Source organism: Nannospalax galili, unplaced genomic scaffold (genome assembly GCF_000622305.1).
Source record: "Nannospalax galili isolate Female #2095 unplaced genomic scaffold, S.galili_v1.0 scaffold751, whole genome shotgun sequence".
Lineage (NCBI taxonomy): Eukaryota > Metazoa > Chordata > Mammalia > Rodentia > Spalacidae > Nannospalax > Nannospalax galili.
In genome coordinates, this window is record NW_008331125.1 from 1,285,936 (window position 1) to 1,300,594 (window position 14,659).

Here is a 14,659-nt window from a genome sequence, read left to right on the forward strand (position 1 = left end):
ATATTTTTTCAAAGATTACATCACATATTTTTCTGAGATAAGTATTTCACACTGTAAAAATAACATGCAATTAACAAAATGAGTTCTTGTTCAGACAATATTTTATTAAATATTTTTATTTTGAACAGTCTAATATGTTGTTAATTAACCAGCTTTCTTTATGTGTATATGTGTGATTGATATACAGAAATATTTCATTCACTTGGTACAACATGCACTGTCCTAGATGCTAAGGATGTAAGGATTAGCAAAGGGTAAACATTTCTAATTTCATTGAGTTTATATTCTATTGGGGGAGCTAGAAAATTAACAAGATTAAATGAACTCAATATGGGTATGCTTGAATGGGTATACATATGTGTAATTATGTACTTAGGTGTCCTATCTATCCTTGTACACATGTGCAAGTGGTATGTATGACAGTGCGCACGAACCTGCAAAATGTAGACAGATTTATAAAGCAGAGGAGGAAGGCAGTGAGAGATGGACAGTAGGGGACAGCTGACAGGTCTACTAGGTAATGTCTCATTGAAAATAGAGAATGATAGAAATGAAGGGATAAACTAGGTGAGTATCTGTGAGAATATTCTAATTTTTTATTAGTTTATTTTTATGTTATATGTATGAGTGTTTTGTCTACATGTATTTAAGTGCACCCATGTGTTCAATGCTCATGTAGGCCAGAAGAGTGCATCAGCTCCCCTGGAACTGGAGTTTCAGGCACTGGTTAGTTGCCATGTGGATGCTTGGAACCAAATTCAGGACCCTGTAAGAGCAGCCAGTGCTCTTAACCCCTAAGACACCTCTCCAGTCCTGTAGAATATTTAAACAACAGAAAATAACGTGCAAAGTCTGAAATAGGAAAAAGAAAGGATAAAAATATTCTGAAGGTTGAATATCCCTAACTTTACCCAGGAACTGAGAAACTTACTTTTTGTATTTGGCAGTTTATCCATTCTGGAAGAGCGTCTAGATTCATGTGCCACACATGACAAGTATTTTGAGCATCGACTGATTCATGTCTATCCTGTTATATAAAAATGAGCATTAGTAATTATCACTTCATAAATTATTTCACATGCTCCATAGTTAGGAAAACTCAAAAATTACAAATTCAATTTTCACTAGAAACCAAATATATACTGTTCTCTTTTCCTTGTTCTCATCATCAAAAACAGACTCATAAGGACAAAAAAAATTATCAGGAAAATATTCAAAATTTGCTAGTAAACCACCAAATAGACATATCTAGTACCTTATTTTTTCTTCTTGGTATGAGTACTACTTAGTACTGTCTGTGGTAACTGTCCCTAACCTTCAATCTCTGGTATTATCTGGATTCTGATATCAACAAAATAAAGAGATTTCTATATCCTCTATCAGGATGCTCAGCATGTAGAAGGAGGGGAGGAGAAAAGATGCAGTCCAACATGTCACTGGTGTATACTGAAAAACACTGGGAAAGATTTTCTGACTTTCTCTAATGTACATCATAAGACTCCATGTGACAGATGCTCTCTTCCTGCCGAAAAGGAGCATCCTGATCCATAAACACAGAGGGTCACACAGAGGAATTTCAATGGACAGGTTCCCCAGGCTGGCATCATAAAATCACATTCCCTATTCAAGACCAATACAAAGGTAAATTGATTGGCCTCTGGTTAACTGAAGGTGATTTGTAGAATGTGATATATAATTGAGAAATAATGGCTTTTCATCATGCCAACAAGATGTTGGACAGACCAGACCAGAGTAAAGATGTGCGTCTGGACCCAGTATGTGACTTTAGACCAGTAATTTATCTTTCTGGGTCTCAGTTTCTTCACCAGTAAATCACTGCTAGAAGTGTAAAGGGATGTCTAAAACACATTATGAACAACATGAAGGGGTTTCCTGAGAGGAACAGGGACAGAATAAGGCTCCCCAACACATGCTACTTTTCAGGGTCAGATTTACACTGAATAGTCTTACAATTACTAAAGTACATTGCTTTCTCTCAGATTTTCCAAACAGTCTACAGTCAGTCAGATTAACACAACAACACAAGGAAATGTCTACCTGTCTATGAAGTCTCTAATCATGGTTGGTGATAAGAGAAAGGCCCTCTTCACGGAATAATCTATTTTAGGTTGTGACTTAGAAGCATGACCACCCAGAATTTCTAGCTCTTCTTTCCCAAAGTGATTCCTTGTGGGCCTTACAACTACTTTTCTCTCCCGGTACTAGATCTTAATCCAGGTGTAGACAAAACACTGTGATGTGATTTATTTATGCATTGGTAAGATCTGTAAAGAATACATCTTAATCTAATTTTGTTCAGGCCCCAAACAAAACAATTACTTCACAATGTAAAATTGAAAGGGAAAAGGGACAAGAGTTACTGTTCCATGTTAGGCCACATTTCATTATTTTTAATGCTGTACACAACTGTATATGGATAATAATCAGTGCTAATCCCTGATCAATGGGTACTAAGTTACAACTAGTAAAACCAATAAGTTCTGCTGTGTTTCTGCATGGCACAGTGAGAACAGATGACAGTAAATTTCTGTTCAAAAAACAAAGAATTTTGAAAGTTTTTAATCATAAGAAAAATAAAGGCTTGAGGATATATGGTTAATCTTATTTAAACAATATACAATATAGTCATGTGCTAAAGCATTCTATTTTTCCATTAATATGTAAAATTTTTATACTCTCTGTATTAAAGCATTAATTTAATAAAGAAAAATATTTTGAACTTTTTTCCATTCTAATATCTTTAAAATCCTATAAAATAGGCTAAAAATATCTCAATGTTAAATAGAAACTCTTTACAGCTGACTAAAGAAAGTATCCAAGATACATGACCTCCTACTCAGCTTAGCAGTATAAAACCTACCCACCTCCCTATGTCAGTGTTGTTATGGAAACAACAAATGCAATTTAAGAGGCAACTCCCGGTCTAGAGAATAGAATTTCTGGTCTGGGTGGAAACCCAATATTCCAGTTGGGCCAAGTCAATCACCTGGCCAAGTGACCAACTCTAGGAAGGTGGATTCACCTTAAGACTTTTCTAGCCAGAATCCCCACCCCATAGCATAGTAGTCTACTAAGACACCGCCATATAGTTCCATAACTCTGTCTGCTTTCTGAAGAATTCAGAAAAGCTAATTTCTTTTTTTCTTCTTTCTCTTTTCTAAGCATGCTTTCCCTAACACTTTGGGGCTTCTTCAACATGTTAGGTTTCCTTATACTTTCTCTAAAACTTCCCTCTCTACCACCAGATGACAGCTAGCCTACCATGTGTCTGACCTCCATGCCAGTTTAAAGGCATGGCTTTTCTCCTCTCTCCTGTTCCCCTCCTAGCAGCTGAGGAGATTTAACAGCTTGCTGTCCTGAGGATTTTTCTTTTAAAAGCTAATCAAGTTATCTTTAAGCTTCAGTTCAAGTCTATTCTTAAACTCTTTTACTAATGAGACTAAGAATCCCAAGAGGGAACCGTTATTTCCCCTGCATCAATGCTGACACCACTGAAAGAGGGCCAGTCAAGCACATGAAAATAACATGAGGACATGAATGGACGAAAAGTTAGGAAAAGGAGGCAATACTGGGAACAGTTTCTGGCTCTCACTTCTGGCTCCCTAACATGTCTCCTCTCAAGAACGCCATGAAAATGTAGAAATGTTTATTATATTCCTCTTCCTGATACAATGATGTAGGGGAAATACAGGCAGAGAAGGCAGTAATTGCTGGTTTCAACAGGATATAGTTGGTACTTCCTCCAATCTATCCTTCTACTGTGCCACACTATGTACTCCATATATATATAAAATCAATAGCTAAAGTAGAAAATCTAGACAAGGAACTTTCAATGTTGGGAACTTCTGAGAGATTAATGAGGGAGCAAACAGCTTACTATATTCAAGTACAAAATTTATGACAGTAAAGAATGAACCTTATGGCAGCAGTGGAAACTAGAATAAAGAAAGGTCCTATGGAAACTTAGTAGGGCTTCAGTGGAAATCTTCCTCTCTCCAGGCAAGAACAGCTTCAAGAACAGTTCAAAAAGAAATAGGGAAATGTGCTATGATGGTGGGAAAAGTCTGGAAGGGGAACATTTTGCAGGAAGTCCAGTGATTGGGACTAAACTCTGTTCTCACTTGGAATTAAACCCCAATAAATAATGAAAATGATGTGGGTTTGTTTATATTTGAAAGAAACATATCCAATAATGTTTGGTAAAAAGTGAAAGAAATAGAGACAGAATGCCACTTATCTGCTAATGGTGATAGTGAGATGAATATACATACATTGGTTAAATTAGCTGAAATGTATATTTTACTATATAAATTATGCCATAGTAAAAACTGATCAAAAACCAAAAAAAAATCTTCAAAGAAAAATGATTATGAAACATTTGCAAGCTTTGTGTGGTGGCACATGCCTCCAATCCCAAAACTCAGGAAATAAAGTGGGAGGATTATGAGTCTGAGGCCAGCCTAGGCTCCCCAAGCAAGACCTTTTCTTTAGTAAATTAATTGCTTGATTAAAATAAATTTTGTCCTCTAGCCCCACCATTAGCAAAAATTAAAGCCAGAACTTCATAATGTAATACCAAGCAAGATGCACAGAGGAAAGTCACATAGTGAAGTTTGACTTATGAGTTGTTTATTAATAGCTGGCAGTCAGAGAGGAGGCTAATGCCCAAAAGAACTCTCGACCCAAAGAGAAGCAGGACAGGGTCTACAAAGTTTACAAGCACAACTAGATCATGCCATAGTTACATCAGAGCACCAGAGGCAGGTCAGTTAACAGGTTTTCTGTTAACCATAAGTTTCAATTAGACTGAGTGGGAGGACATGCTACCTGAAGTGCTACCTGGCTACTTGTAAATTTTCCAGTATTGTAGAAACAATGTACTCCCTGAAACTGTCTGCATGAGATGTTCTGCCTGGTTGTCTGCAGTGGGAATGGCTTGGCAAACACACAGAGTAAAGCAACTAGAACAAAATGGAGCTAGTTTTGCTGTTTCAAAGAAATTCTGACAGCAAAGGGTATCTTCTTTTTGTACATATGCCTTGGAGAATCAGAATGTAATATGTATTATCCAGATTAAAATATGTAATGAAGAGACAAAAAAGCTAATCAGTTTTTTAATAGTTGCATAAATTAGGCTTTGTTTGGGATTCTGTCAAAACAACATTTTAGGTCAAGCCTCTAAATGAGCTTAGCAATTGACCTGGTGAACTGGGCAGCAGTATGTCCTCTGATTCAGGTTGATACATGGATAAAAATAAGATAGGCTAATATATATCCTTTCAAAAATATACCATTTAATGGCCTAACCTAAACTATCCTTCTAAAAGTTTCAGATTTTTTCTTTTTGTTTTGAGAGAGGCTCTCCCTGTAGCCAAGCTGTACTGGAACTTGCTAGGTAGACCAGGATGATACGGCTCTCACAGAGATTCTCCTGCCTCTTTCTCCCCAGTGCTGGGATTAAAGGCGTGAGGCACCATGCCAAACTAAAAGTTGTTTTAATCTGACAAAATATCAAGCCAAGTTTTCAGCAGAAGAAAGGGGAATACTTAGGATCTAGATACTGGACTTCTTAACTTCCAGAAATACATGAGGTAAATTGTCTTTTCTTATTAAGATAGTCTCTGATGTCTGCTGTGTTACACACAACAGTCTAAGATTGAGAGTTAGCATGGGAAAGGTGGGGTGTGGCTGTAACAAGTACACAAACTGGGCCTTGGAACTAGATAATAGGTAGAGGTTGGAATAGTTTTGAGGGACATGCTTGGAAAAGTCTAGATGGCTAAGAATGAACCTGCCACGGCAGCTCCAGTGAAGGCTCAGAAGAAACAGAGAGCTGTAGATGTCTTAGAGATTAAGTGGTAGTCATCCTACTGTGGTAGAAATATGGGCAGTAAACTCCATTCTGATGAAGTCCCCAGCAAAAATGAGGAACAAGGTATGGGAAACTGAGAGGTACCCAAAGGACCTCAGTTCATGCTGTCCTCAAACCTCTGCTCCCTAAGTTCTGGTACAAGGGCTCTGTGATGGTTTGAACGAGAATGTCCCACACAGGCTCCAAGTATTTAGACATGTTGTCCTTAGTTGGTGGCGCTGTTCTGGGAGGTCTTAAAGTGTGGCTATGTTGGAGGAAGCACAACACTGGGGGCAGGCTTAGAGAGTTCTTAAGCCTTGCCAAATCTCGAGTTGCTGTCTGGTTTCCTGTGCCTGCTTGAAGGTGTGAGAGCTTAGCTTCCCTCCTCCTCCAGCCACCTCTGCCACCATGCCTCCCCACCAAGATGGACTCTTGCCTCTTTGCAACCATAAGCTCAAACTCTTCTTTTTATACATCGCTTTGGTCAGTGTTTCTGTCACAGCAATAGAAAAGTAACTAATACAGTAATTTGGTACCAGAGAGTGGGCTGTTGGGTGTGAAGAACCTGCATGTGGGGTTTTGGAGGAATGTGGAAGATTTTGGAAGTTTGGGCTAGAAAAGTGGTTGATTGTTGTAAGCAAAGCTTAACAGGCCATTCTAGTAAGCACCTGGAAGAAAGTAGTGTTGAGAACAATGTAGCTCCAGAGGGAAATAAGGACTTAAGCAGAAACTCAGATATTTTGGCAAAGAATCTGGCTGGAGTCTGCCCATGGCCCAAAAGCTTGCCTGAGGCTAAGTTGAAAAGCAATGGACTAATTTCCCTAGTGGAAGAAATTTCAAGATAGCCTAACGTAGAAATGGTGGCATAGCTATTAATGGTGAATATTATGCAGAGATACAATGAAAAAGAGCAAATAGGGCAGAAAGAAATACAGAAGTACAGAAATGTTGGAGCCGCTGGAGCCCTGGCATGTGCTGGAGAGGATCCCTTCGATAAGGAGATTAAAGTGATTAAGGAGGGGCCTAGAGATTTGGACTTAAACAATGGAGAGAGTGCCTCCATGGATAAAGCAGACTGGAGTCCAGCCCAAACCTGCAGTCAAACTTGGCAGTGTCTTTAACCTGGTGCTGGCTTTAGAGGCATGAAAGATGCAAGAGTGAAGGGGTCATCAGTTCTTCCTCCAGGGTTTCAGAGAGCCACTGAGGCCAGACAGTGTGCAGCAGGGGTTTTCCTGCACAAAGAAGGCCCTGCCTGATAGGCCATTTAGTGAAGCTGTGAAGGTGAAGCCTGGTTGGCAGTGGAGACCCCAAGAAGACATTCGTGATGCCAGAGCTGTGAGGCATCTGCCAAAAAGACCTGCATACAGGGAGTGGGACCAGCCCAAAAGAGAGCTGTATGTTGCACACAGCAAAGTTAGAGAAGCAGAGTCAGGAAGTAGAGTCCCAGAAGTCGGACATGGAACCACTGAATTTGGTGTTTACCCTGCTGGTTTTCAGTCTTGTTTTGGTCCAGTATTTCCTCACTATGCCTCCATTCATCCCTTTTGGAATGGTAATGTGTATTCAGTTCCATTGTGTGTTGGGAGTATGTAATTTGTCTTTTGATTTTACAGCGACTTACAGTTAAGTGATTTCCTTGAGTTTCAGAAGAGACTTTGGACTGCGGACTTTTGAGTAGTACCGAGACTGTAATGACTATGGGGACTTCTAAGGTTGAACTAAATGTACTTGGCATTTTATACAATCATGAGCCTATGGAGAGCAGGCAGTGGAATGTGATGGTTTCAATGAGAATGTGCCCCATAGGCTCCAAGTATTTAGACATTTTGTCCCTATGTGTGGCTGTTGGAGGAAGTACATCACTGGGTGCAGGCTTAGAGAGTTCTTAAGCCTTGCAGATCTTGAGTTGTTCTCTTGCTTCCTGTGCCTGCTTGAAGTTGTGAGAGCTTAGCTTCCGCTCCTGCTCCAGCCACCTCTAGCTACCATGCCTCCCCACCATGATGGACTGTAATTCCCCTGGAACTGTAAGCTCAAATAAACTCTTCCCTTTTATAAGTTGATTTGGTCAGTGTTTCTATCACAGAAACAGAAAAGTAACTAATACAGGCTCCAATTGGCTCATATGTAGCTTAGGTTGCTGGTCTGGAAGGTGTAGGCTGTGAAGTTTGGTAGTGTCCATGCTGTACTCACAGAATGCAGGAGCTATGCAGCCTGGTTTCCTCCACCTAATTTCAAGGATATAACAGACATCCTGGGAGCTCTGGCAAGAACTTGACACAGGGGTTCAGTCATCACAGACTGGATCTATTGGAATGGGGCCACCTTTGAGACTACAAATCTAGAGCGTTAACAGCATATAACTCTAGAAGAGCTAAAGGCAGGAAAACCCAAATCTGTTAAAAGCAGCCAGATAAGCTATTAGGGCAGGTTGCAGATGCCCTGGAGATCTAGTCATGTGGGGCATGGAATCAAGGAATATCATGCTCCAGATCAACATTTTAGCACTATAAGCCCTGAGAATGAATTTTATACCTATTTGGGACCAGCTCTCCTTATTTTTTTTCCTGCCTATTTCTCTCTTTGTACTAGGCCTATCTGTTTAATGCCTGTCTAACCTTTGTGCTTTAGAAGCATGGGGGCTTATTTTGATTTTTCAGGCTCACATCTGGAGGGGAATTTGCCTGAGTCCCATATATAGCAGATTGACTTGAGACTGGGCTTTTGAATTGGGGCCAGAACAAGACTTTGGAGGTACTGGGAAGGAATGGTTATATTTTACATACAAAAAGAACATGAATTTGGGAGGCACTGAAGTCCCCTAAGGCCCAGAGCATTCTGTCCTTCCAAGGCAGGCTATTGGGTCACAGGTTGGAAACACTTTGGGCAGAGAGTTCTGTAAATTCTTTCAAATATCTCAAGAAAACACAGTTAATTTTATCGAGAGAAGTACTTCAAGTCACAGTGGGTCCCTACTTGCTCATTCAACAGCAAGTAAACTACATGAAAACAAAGACATTTGAATCCTCTTCCTTAACAATTCACAACATAATATAATTATAGGTGTTGCCAGGCTTGCCCCTCACCCTACAGGAGAAATCCTGGCATTGATTAGTTACTGGGAATTCTAGGGCTTCAAGCTTAGTCTAAAAAAGTGTGCGGCTGCAAATTTCTATATCAAAGAGAGTTTGATATAGAACAGCATCACTCTGGCAAGGCCCTTTTCTACTAAGAACTAAAAAAATAAATAAATAAATTAGTTCCCAGAATGTGGCCCTCATGTCCCCAGCCTCAGAGGTAGCTGGGATGCTTAGTAAACACTTATACTCTTCTTCCTAACCCTAGAGTGACTATACTCTAAATACCTTGCTTATGATTTCATACGTGGTGATGTTCAGAACCTTGAGACATTTTTGAACCTGTTTTGTGTGCCTGCCATCACCTACTTTTCCAGCATTTTAATTCTGATAGTGACTACTTTACATGACAGTTCACTCACTGCTAGCCTAAGTCAGACATAAATTAGGATGACTTGGAAAAAACAAAAAACTGAAAATCCTATATAACCGCAAAATATTTTATCAGGAAGTTCGAGAAAAACTACCATCAAAGGTAGAGTACAACAGCAAAAGATGGAAAAACGTTACGATCTGAAGAATAATTTTAAATGTTTCTAAGTGTTTTATTTTGCTCTAGATTTTAAATACTTACACTGTTTCATGTTAATATTTATAGGATTAACATCACTACAAATACATTTTTCCAGAAAGAAAAAATTAATCTCAATTATATTTCCAAACATATTATTTTCTAAATAAATTATTCTCTGCATATATGGATTCCAATACTATGGACCCAACCAACCATAAATCAAAATATTCAGAGAAAACATGTACTGCATCTAGTCATTATTTCTATACCTGCCATACAATGAATATTTACACAGTGTTTAATTGTATTAGGTATTGTAAATAAGCCAAAGATGATTTAAAGTACATAAGTGGATACACATAGGTTACATGAAAGTATTATAAATTGTTATATTTGGGTCTTAAGCATCTGCACATTTTGATATCTGCATGGGGTCCTGAAACTAATCCTATATAGATACCAGTGATTACTGTCATTTGCTTTTTTATATATGTTAACAATCAAAATACAACTTCATTCTGTTCATGATGAAAATAATAGTCATCTCCTAAAAATTCCCCAATACAAAATCTGTAGTAGCTACCTTTCTTTCTTTAGTTGCTAAGTCCAAGCCCCATTACCTGGTAAGCTCCATGGAGAATATACTTAGTACTCATGATATCCTCAGGCCTTAAGGCAGTGCCTTAAATTATAGTGGGTAAATGTTGGATAGTCTAAAGATAACTGCTAAGCATACAGCTTTAAAATGCTCACTGTAATCTCTCCTTTCCCTAGTCATTTGGGTTTTGAAGTATTTTTTCCAAATTTTTGAAGACTACAAAAATGTGCATGGATAACAGTATGTGTGTTTCATTTTCTGCATTGTTAGAAATTCATTTAAAAATCTAACTTCTTGACAATTTGTTGACCCATTAAACAGAGTTTTAATCTAAACTCAATTTTCAAATGACTTAATAAAATTGAACAGTGTAGTTTTACATAAGTATTTGTTATCTTAGAGACAAAATAGAAGTGCAAACTTATTGAAGAATAGGGTTAATCTTGTGAAATATCCAAATTCATTGGCTGCTTCCATTAGAAGGTGATACTTGTACAGATTAGTACAACTCTTAATGAATTCTTCAAAGGGTTCTTGCAGATAAGGCAAACTAGAATTGAAAATAAGATGATATTTTCATTATAAAGCCCAGAATTTGTTCTGACTTCAAGAGTGTTTATATATGAGCAAAGTAAAAAGGAAAGGAAGGAAGGAATAAATGAAAGAAAAAATTTCATACTGGTAGAAAGAATAATAGATTATTAATATCAAAATAAGTTAATGGTAGTCAACCTAACAATATTTACTAATTATTAGATCTAGTGTTAACCACACAGACCTAGTAAAGAGATTTGTTAAAAAACAGGAACTTTGTCATGAAGTGATCATGTATTATTTCACTATGCAAGCTTTATTGTAGCAGGAGACCTCCAAAGATGGCGCAGACCCAGAGCCCAGGGATTCAGCAAGAATTCACTTCACTTCTTGGTCCGCAAATAGCCTGCCAAAAGGAGCCCACGCTTCCGACTCCATACCCCGCTGCGAGCCCAGTGACTGCTGACAGACTGCGGGGCACGGACCAATGAGAAAATGATACGCTGACTAAAGGGACTTGGGGGCAGAGAAAAGGGAAATATAAGGCCTGCCCCCTCCTGCAATAAACGAGCCTGCAGCACCTCGCCTAGTGCTTGCTTCTACCCAACTCCCGGGGTCTGTGTGTCTTGACCCCACGCCTCTTACCCCCCCTAATCGGCAGGGGACCCGATCCAGGTTAGGGTCTTCACAGCTGGCCTGAGGAGAACCCGCATACCTTTATTATTTCATCTAATGTTATACATTGATAATATTTATCATATAACATTGATCATAACACTAAGCAATCATTATCCACTGTAAATTCTTTAGAGGTTCTCTGAATGTTCCTATTTAGATATGACTGTAGAGGTGAAGAAGTTTTACAATATATGTTCTTCTGATTTTTAGTAAGTAGCAAATACTGGTATTGTGCTCACTCTGCCCTAAGCACTGCTTAAGCATTTTTTCCCATATTTTGAAGATAAGAACACTGAAGCAAGCAAAATTAAATGACTTTGAAACAAAGTGTCTAGGTCACATAGTAAATAACAATGCAGGAATTTCCATTCAATCACATTGGCTTCAGAATTCATGTTACCTCATATAGCAAATAAATACTGATTTTAGGACCATAAACTATCTTCTATCCCTAGCCTGAGCATATTTAAAGCATGAGGTTGCCATTCTTCCCTACACACACACAAGTAAACCTAAAACATGTTTTTAAAGTAGACAAAATAACAGCTTAACTTATGCAGAACGGTGAATTCAGAGGGAAAAAAAATTCCATACCTATTTTTGTTATCTAGCATCCCAACAACATCTCCTTCATTTGAGAACTATTAATATAAAGCAAATACTTTTATCTAAACAGTTAAAATTTAAAGTATTCTTTCACTGCTGGGGAGGGGTGGGAGGAGCGGGGGAGGAGGAGGATTAGTTACAGCAATTGATATGGGTAAGAGTTGCATAAAAGGCTGGGTTCAATGTACAGTATTGTCTTCTTTTGGAAAACTTAGATATGGAGTTCAGGCAAAGAAAGATCATTGTACAAATAGTCAATTACACATGGCTGGAAGGGTCATAGATCTTAGAGAAAACCTCAAGGCTCTCACATTACTAGAAAAATGTAATTTCTTATTATGTGCAAACTTTGATTCTGATATTTACAGACAAGTATCCCAGCCACCAATCATCAAAGAAGCTTCTTTTGTAGCAGACAGAGATTATTAGAGTTCCACAACTGGTCATACAGAGAGATTGTCTGTGAATTGCTCAAGCCTATGTGACACATCTACAATGTAACTTCTATACTAAGGCTCACGGATCATAGTAGAACAAGGGGTAGAGAGAATAATAATGCATCTCTCAACTCTCATCAATGAAGTGCCCTCATGCAGCAGAGGACCCGGAACACAAAAGGTCACAAATGACACAAGAGGAGAGATTAAGAGTTTGCAGCATGTGGGTCCTTGGGCAGGACTCTTATATTAAACTCCACCCACCCAGGGCTCAGGGACAGGGACCATTGCAAGAAGAGTGGACAGAAAGACTGTTAAGAGCCAGAGAGAAGGTTCATGACCATATGGAAAAAGAGTCCTACAGGCTCTTGGAACCTTGCTCATATGAACCTATAGCAAATGCGTCATCAAGTACAAGACCCACGCAAACTCAAGCAGACAAAAACCCAGCATAGAACTGTGGAAATGGCAGCAGGCCACAATATTAACTGAAGAACTACTGGCAGTTGATTGCTGCTGGGTGAGGAAGAGCTGATCTTAATGGGAGGAACTCTAGATAGGCTGAGTTTATCTCGGAGGATGTACTTGTACTGAGGGTCATCTGGGGACACTAACTTGACTCAATAGGCCTTAACACAAATGACAGAGTGCATGAATTCCAGTCAGGGGAGGCTATGGGAGGGTGCCAATGGGGAAGGGGAGGTATAAATGATTAAGATATTCTGTGTGATATACACAAAAATTTAATAAAAAATTTATCAGAAAAAAGAAAGATAGACAAAGCTAAACAAGGAAACCACAACTATTCGTGAGATTATCAACATGTATTCATACAGACATATCTTAGTAAAAAGATACACATGTATTATAATACTTACTTCAAACATAATTTTATGGGCAAAATGGGAAACACTAACCATGATATTTAAATTTATGTCTTAAATTACTTAATTTTCAAAGTCATAAAAATTATCTGCAAAATGTTTTGGCTTTGTTGCTGCTGTTTTCTGCAGTGCCGATGACTGAAGTCTACACCTTGCACATGCTAAACAAGTAGTCCACCACCGAACTAAGAGAAGTCTGAATATTAATGAATATGTAGGCAAGAAAGACAGAGGATCACATTTGCTTTTCTATGTGGATCTAGACTCTGAGAAAGAGCGAGAGAGTGAGTAAGTGAGTGAGTGAGCTAGAAGAGGGGAGAAGGGTTTGGGGGGAAGGAAGTAGACTGAGGTAGGGAGAGGGATGGGGAGGTTATAGAGGGGCAAATATAAGCAAAATGTCTAAAAATATGATGAAATCTATTATTGTACATTCCAAATAATACAATAATAATTTTAAAAGATGAATGATGGAATCAGAAGCAACCCAGTTTGAGGAATTTAAAATCTTTAAAATAGGATAATAGGTGATCTTCTTGGCAATAATGAGCTTAAAAACTAGAAAAAGCTACTTTAATAGGATCAGAAACCTTACTAGATAGATTATCCTTATCAAATCTATCAGGTAAGAGGAGAAAGGAAAGAGGAGAAACCAAACTAAGCCAATTTCACATAATACCAGCAGCAAAATATCGACAAAACAATTATAAATAAAGGGATTTATTCTAGCAGCAGGGGGAGCTAAGGCATCGCCTTACTTTAATCTCTGAGCAGGAAATGGCTTCAGATGCTGTGTAGAGGAAGATTCCAAACTTGACACATTATTGTTAGCATTATATGGCATTTCAGTTTTTAATTATGTCGTACCATTTGAATGTAAAAAATTTATGATGTGATACTGTTAATGATTTGAAGATGTTTTAACTCTTCCAACATAAACAACAGCATTACCTCAGCAGATTCTTTAAAAGTAAGCAACTTTATTATCTAACTACTGCAGCTGTGTACACCAAGAGAAAAATTATGTGATGAGAATATCATTTAGCATTGTTAATTCTTTTATTATTAATTAAATGCTTAAAGGGGTACAAATTTAAAGAACTCAATATTCTACCAAATTCCCTGTTTTTGTTGTTGTTTTATGTGCACTCTGAGAAAGCACTTCAAGCAACAAAAGTTTTTTAATCAAAAGGTTTGAATGAAGAAGAGAAGAAGGGAGATGGGAGAGGGGAGGAAGGAGAGGGAAGGGGAGGAGGAAGAGGGGAGGAGGGAGAGGGAAGGGGAGGAGGAAGAGGAGAGGAGGGAGAGGGAAGGGGAGGAGGAAGAGGAGAGGAGGGAGAGGGAAGGGGAGGAGGAAGAGGGGAGGAGGGAGAGGGAAGGGGAGGAGGAAGAGGAGAGAAGGGAG

The 14,659-nt window shown here is 38.6% G+C and overlaps 1 protein-coding gene across 4 annotated transcripts in view; it reads right to left on the reverse strand.

The window, feature by feature from the left end:
- Rnf180 (ring finger protein 180) overlaps positions 1-14,659 on the reverse strand; it is a 166,503-nt gene that overhangs the window by 121,619 nt on the left and 30,225 nt on the right. For all 4 annotated transcript variants that reach the window (XM_029557855.1, XM_017795285.2, XM_008856273.3 and 1 more), the window contains exon 3: positions 932-1,027. In XM_029557855.1, coding sequence (XP_029413715.1) covers positions 932-1,027 — 96 coding nt within the window. The remainder of the gene's footprint in view (positions 1-931; positions 1,028-14,659) is intronic.